This window comes from Ictalurus punctatus, chromosome 13 (assembly GCF_001660625.3).
Source record: "Ictalurus punctatus breed USDA103 chromosome 13, Coco_2.0, whole genome shotgun sequence".
Lineage (NCBI taxonomy): Eukaryota > Metazoa > Chordata > Actinopteri > Siluriformes > Ictaluridae > Ictalurus > Ictalurus punctatus.
The window spans coordinates 5,814,150-5,820,479 of NC_030428.2; the positions used below are offsets into that span (position 1 = coordinate 5,814,150).

At 42.4% G+C, this 6,330-nt stretch overlaps 1 protein-coding gene across 1 annotated transcript; it reads left to right on the forward strand.

Annotated features, from left to right (window-relative positions):
• The first annotated feature begins 747 nt into the window (after nucleotides 1–747).
• On the forward strand, nucleotides 748–4,500 carry sox9a (SRY-box transcription factor 9a). Its single transcript, XM_047159593.2, has 4 exons — nucleotides 748–903; nucleotides 1,057–1,492; nucleotides 1,876–2,126; nucleotides 2,343–4,500. The coding sequence occupies exons 2-4, from the start codon at nucleotides 1,065–1,067 to the stop codon at nucleotides 3,011–3,013; spliced, it is 1,350 nt and encodes a 449-aa protein (XP_047015549.1). The 5' UTR covers nucleotides 748–903; nucleotides 1,057–1,064; the 3' UTR covers nucleotides 3,014–4,500.
• The last annotated feature ends 1,830 nt before the right edge of the window (nucleotides 4,501–6,330 follow it).

The following is a 6,330-nucleotide window of genomic DNA, read 5'->3' on the forward strand; positions in this document are numbered from 1 at the left end:
AGAGAGAGACAGGCAGAGAGAGTCAGAGAGAGAGAGAGAGAGAGCGAGAGAGAGATTTTCCATTTTCAGACGTGTATATATTGAGTATCTCTACACTCGCCTTTGGCAGCTATCAAACAAGCATAACGCTAACAGGAGTGTGTGAGCTGCTCGGCTCCGTCATTACACACTCCCAGTGCTCGCGGGGTTTTCTCCGGGTCGCTCGCGCCCCCTGTGGACGATCTTTAAAAGCACACCAAAGCTCAATCACAACGGATTTGGGGAGCATCCACGGTTCCTAAAACACAACTAGTGTGTTTACTTTTGTAGGAAACGTTAATAAATGACAAACAAGCCTGAGCTCACGGAAACCCTGCTGTCAGTTAGCAGCACGTGACATCTAGTTAGTGACTATAAAGGTAAAAATGAGTCGGATAAAAATGCCTAAACTTATATTTAATACAAGAACAAAACACGAACACTGTCCTTTATAGCTCAGCAGTGCGTGTTGCAGGGAACTCTTCATGAAGGAATAATCCGATACACTCTGTAATCACACGCACATCAAATACATTTCAAATAAAAAAAAACGCAGCTTTGCCTCAGCCTGATGGAAACGCGAAATTGGGAGCAGTAATTGGCGAGGCGGAGGAGGAGACCGGGGAAGTGTCGGGTTCAGAGGCGTGACGCGCGCGCAGTTCTGAGCTCGTCCAATCACCACGCGTGCGCTCTTATAAAGACCGCGTGCGCCTCTCACGTAGCGCAGGTTTCGGACACCACTTGGAAATAAAGCAGCACGCGCGCGCGGGACCCGAAGAAAGGAGCGCTTTCTCTGAAGTGACTTCACGCGCATCAGTGGATTGCGGACGCTGTGACGCGGCTCAAGTCGCCCGGGTGGGGAAAAAGAAACTTCGAGTTATTGAGGTGTGAAATATTATTAGGAGTCGGAGGTGCGCTGAAAGTGTGTTAGTGAGTAAGAAAAAAAACTCCGCGGACTTTTTAAAGGCCGTCTCGAGCCGCATTAACTTTTTTTTTTTTTTTTTTTTTTTTTTTAAACTTACCCCCCGACCCGAAAAGCGTCTCGTATGAATCTCCTCGACCCCTACCTCAAGATGACGGATGAGCAAGAGAAGGACGCACCGAGTCCGAGCATGTCCGAGGATTCGGCGAGTTCTCCTAGCGGCTCGGGTTCGTGCTCGGACGTGGAGAGCGGCGGTGGGCGCGCGCGCGATAATGGTGTCGAGCTGAAAAAGGACGTGGACGACGAGCACGAGAACAGTGAGAAGTTCCCGCAGTGCATCCGCGAGGCCGTGTCGCAGGTGCTCAAGGGCTACGACTGGACGCTCGTGCCTGTACCGGTGCGCGTGCACGGCGCCAGCAAAAACAAGCCACACGTGAAAAGGCCCATGAACGCGTTCATGGTGTGGGCGCAGGCCGCGCGCCGCAAACTCGCAGATCAGTATCCTCATCTGCACAACGCCGAGCTGAGCAAGACCCTGGGCAAGTTATGGAGGTAAATCAGCAGGGAAATGAACTTTTTATTAAACTTATGTTAGTTAAAGAAAACTTCTTTAAAGAGGGTCCAGTCATTGTTTTATTTATTTGAAGAGGGGGTATGAAGTTATGGAGGATGGCGCCAGTTTGAGTCAACTGTGATTTAAATGCTTATATTAGCAGTCTACAGAAAAAAATAATCACACAGCAGCATGTCAGTCTTAATAGCTCGGGTCTAATAACACAGTTCTCAGTTCACTCTGAATGAACTCTTACAGCGTTCAGTAGGGTGTTAATACCACAGGTTTTGTTATGTAAGATAGTTTATGCCCTAAATATTATTTTAAATGTTCCACTCATGCTCACTCCCCCCCCCCCCCCCCCCCCCCCCCTTTTGCGCAGATTGTTGAACGATGTGGAGAAGCGTCCATTCGTAGAAGAGGCTGAGCGCCTGCGTGTGCAGCACAAGAAGGATCACCCGGACTACAAGTACCAGCCACGGCGAAGGAAATCAGCCAAGAATGGTCAGGGCGAGGGGGAAGAGGGTGCTGAGCACACACACGTCTCCACCAATGCCATCTTCAAGGCACTGCAGCAGGCCGATTCTCCAGCATCCAGCATGGGAGAGGTGCACTCCCCCAGCGAGCAGTCAGGTAAGGAGACAATGCCGATGCCACAGTGTATAACTAAGTTTTAACTGAATTGTTACACGTTGTATTTGGTAATATCGTATAGTGATGAGGATATTTGTGAATAACGCAGTTAGAAATGAAGAAATATTCTGGTATTCTGAATCCTGGTCCAGAATTTGTTAGTTTATGGCAAGTGTTGCTTCAGATGTGTTCAGCTGTACTGTACTTAACACACAGGCCAGTCTCAGGGTCCCCCGACTCCGCCCACTACCCCCAAAATTGACGCTCAGACAGGCAAAAGTGAGCCAAAATGCGAGGGCCGCCCACTCCCGGATGGCATCGGAGTAACTGTTGGCTCTGGCGGGCAGCGTCAGCTTAACATCGACTTCCGTGACGTGGACCTGGGTGAACTGAGCAGCGACGTCATCTCACACATGGAGAGCTTTGACGTGGCCGAGTTTGACCAGTACCTGCCACCTAACGGGCACCCCGGGCACGGCTGGATGGGCTCAGCGCCCACCGGTTGGATGGCCAAGAGCCCGAGCTCCAGCCCTCAGGTGGGTGCTGCAAGCCCTGGTGAGGATCAGAGCCAACAGAGGACAACGCACATCAAAACCGAGCAGCTGAGTCCTACCCATTATGGCTCCTTTAACCTGCAGCACTACACCACTTCCACTTCATCCTCTGCCTTCCCATCATGCATCAACCGGCCACAGTATGACTACACCGACCAACAAGGCAGCGCCACCTCCTATTACTCAGCAGGCCAGAGCTCGATTTACTCCACCTTTAACTACATGAGTCCCAGCCAGAGGCCCATGTACACCCCCATCACCGAGACCCAATCAGGCCACAGCCCCCAGCACTGGGACCAGCAGCCTGTCTACACACAGCTCTCCAGACCATGAGAACACACACACACACGCACACATACATATATACACACACACAGATACGTACCCATGCAGTGAAGATTATTTAACAAGGCTGATGGCCCCACATAGAGACCCTCCATTACTCTTCCTGTAAAGCACACACTTGAATACTCAGCAGAGGAAGACTGGAAGGAACGCTGGTCTTTAAAAAAGAGCAGCTCACCACGTGCCTTTTTCATCTTTAAATCACCTGATGCCAATTAGATATATATTTTTAGCCTTGATTGCGAGAAAAGAGAAACATTTTTCTGCGAAAAGAAGAATCCTCTGTGAGGACTTAATGAATTATTGTACTTTAGTATGTACTGTGTATGTTTTCTGACCTTTTCCATAGCTGATAGGGATTCTATTCTGTAGGGAAACGGTTTATTTTTTACTAAACCACTCTTAGCAGTCCTGCCTAGTCATCCTCATGGTATTTTTTATCGGCCTCTAGGATTCTGTTTGCTGTGCTAGTGGATCTTCATGCCGTTGCATCCTACATTATGTTCACTTTCGTTATTTCTTGTATTTATGATTATTAAAAATGTTCCTGATGCTTTAGAGTGATGTATTTTTAATGTTTTTTTGTATGACATGTCTGCCTTGTGCACCATCAGTGCCTGGTCTTGTGGGTTTTTTTTTTTCTTTTGTCAAGGTAGAATGTGCAGCTGAGAATTTACTTAGTGCCTGACAGTGGCAGGAAGTGACCTTTGACCCCATGTCATTATTTCCAGTCAACAGTCATACTGGTCTCATCTTTCCACCCTGACCCCTTTTTTTTCTGTTCAGTCTTAACCCTTTCTAATTTATTTATTAGTCTTAATTTTATTTCAGATTAATTAAGTGCAGTGTATTCATTAATACTGTAAGCAACTAATTATTTGTCTTTGGAAGTCACCCTTCTGGATATTGTAATGTTTAATCCAATTCATTAAACCGGAAGGGTTGCTACTTAATATGGTACAGTTCTGTAATCATCATGTTTATTTATCATATCTAGATGTCTCTATTTTAAATGTTTATTTGTCTATTTGTTTTTCTTCTTTTGTGCTAGCCAGAATTGATGATGAAGTACTGTCAAGGCTGATCAAACTGGAACTGTCAGCTTTCTTCCATTAGGAAGTATTTTTTATTTTTTTTTTGAAGCTCTGTTTGAAGCTGTAACTGTGTGTGTGTGTGTGTGTGCATGTGTGTGTGCGCGTGTGCTTGTTTATAGAGATACCAGAGATTTCACATCAAATCCTTTCTAAGATCGACTTTTTCCATGCCACATATTACTGATGGTACATCTTCCGAACATTTTTTTTTTTCTTTCATCAGATTTAACATAATTTTCTTTAAATATTTGCATTTTTTTATTATATTTGCAATAAAACTTTTAAAAAATACTCTGAAATAAAAGTGTAGCTTCTGTTTCTTTTTACATTTTCAAGAAACATAAATAAATAAATAACCATTGAAGGAGAAATATCACCGAATATCCTCTCTTTCTGTTCACTTAGTTACTTGTGAGCTCCAGGATCCGAACTGATTTAAAGTGAGACAGGAAGCAAGATGAAGGAGTTAGAGTATAGGGTGTCCCAAAAGTTTCCGTACAAAAGGGAAATGCAGCCTTTTTAGCAACATGTCTTCCAAAATGTTTCATACTTAGTTTATATATATATATATATATATATATATATATATATATATATATATAAAACGTCTTGAAATCATTCTCACGGCTGGTTCAGGAAGCTGTTGTACGGTTGCGACGACAGAGTTGGAACATGCAATTACATGCATTACGCCAGATGTGCTGACACAAGTCCATCATCAGTGGGAGAGACGACTGTTTACAATGAAATCGCAATCATGTAGATGATGTTTTGTAAATACATTTAGCTAAAATGTGTTCATTTCCCCTATGTACCCACACTTTTGGGACACCATACAAATCCATGTTATGTCGAGTTATTTATTATTATTATACTTTTGCTTTTTTTTTTTTTTAAATTAAAAATGACGGGTGTGTTCTGTTTAAAACATTTATCTTCAGTAAACGATTTGTTCTGGTCGGGGTGGTGCTGGATCTGGAGCCTGTGCTGGGAACACCGGGTGCAAGGACGCCATTCCATCACTGAGCACCATTCACACACTCATTCACACACTCATTCACACAGGGGTCATTTAGCAATGATGGAGATCCCAGAGGAAACCCACAACGAGAACAGCACAGCAATCTGAACTCAGAACTGACACAGAATCCCTGAAGATAATTAAGCTCATATTACCTAAATGAAAATGAATTGACATTTCTTTATTATTATTATTATTATTATTATTATTATTATTATTATTATTATTATTATTATTATTATTATTATTCCTCTTAGCTTTACTGTAGTTGCTAAATGTTATGCTTAAATGAATAACAGAATAATACACTGAAACTTATCGGGTTAACTTGTTAAGACGTTTCCAGATGCCAGGAAAATGTTACAAATTTCACAGTCAAAATCTTAAGCCTAAAGCAAACAAGAAAAATGAAAAATTGTGTTCTATTAGCTCTACATTTTCTCCTCCATTCTGCTTTATGAATTCATCCTTCACAGAATGAACATATTGTACTTTTTTCCTCTTTTAAATGTCAATGAAAGGAAATACTGAGACACTGAGAATGTAATATTAAAGTGTTTTTTTTGTTTGTTTTTTTTTCTTCCCCGTTGCAATTCAGCATTGGATTCCAACGTGGTACTGAGTGACACTTTATAAACGAATGCCTAGCAATATGATATGATTGTTCATGTTCTGCTTTCTCATCAGAATGAACTTCATTTTACAACGTATTTTCACTTTATTACATCAGATTGTCTTTCTGCCCTTGCAAGTTGAACATGTGCTTCCGCACATCCTGCGGTGTTTACAGAGTGCATGATATGTTACACACATGCTAAGGTGAGCAGATGGACCACAGTGAATGTTTGGCTGAGGGAAAGGTCAAAGGTCAACCATCGCCAGCTGTTTCACAGAAGAAGGGTCTGTTATTTATGTTTACATATGCACTGAACTCTCTCCAATATAACACTGTGGTCGATAATTCATACCTGTTTTAAATACTGGAATTTTGGTTTACATGTAAATATTGGATAATAAATGAATTACTTCTGTGCTACATGGAAGCAAATTTATGTACAGGTATGCTCACATAGCTCATACTAAAGGCTTGTACCATTTCTTGTATTTTATTTCTTGTATTTATGATTATTAAAAATGTTCCTGATGCTTTAGAGTGATGTATTTTTAATGTTTTTTTGTATGACATGTCT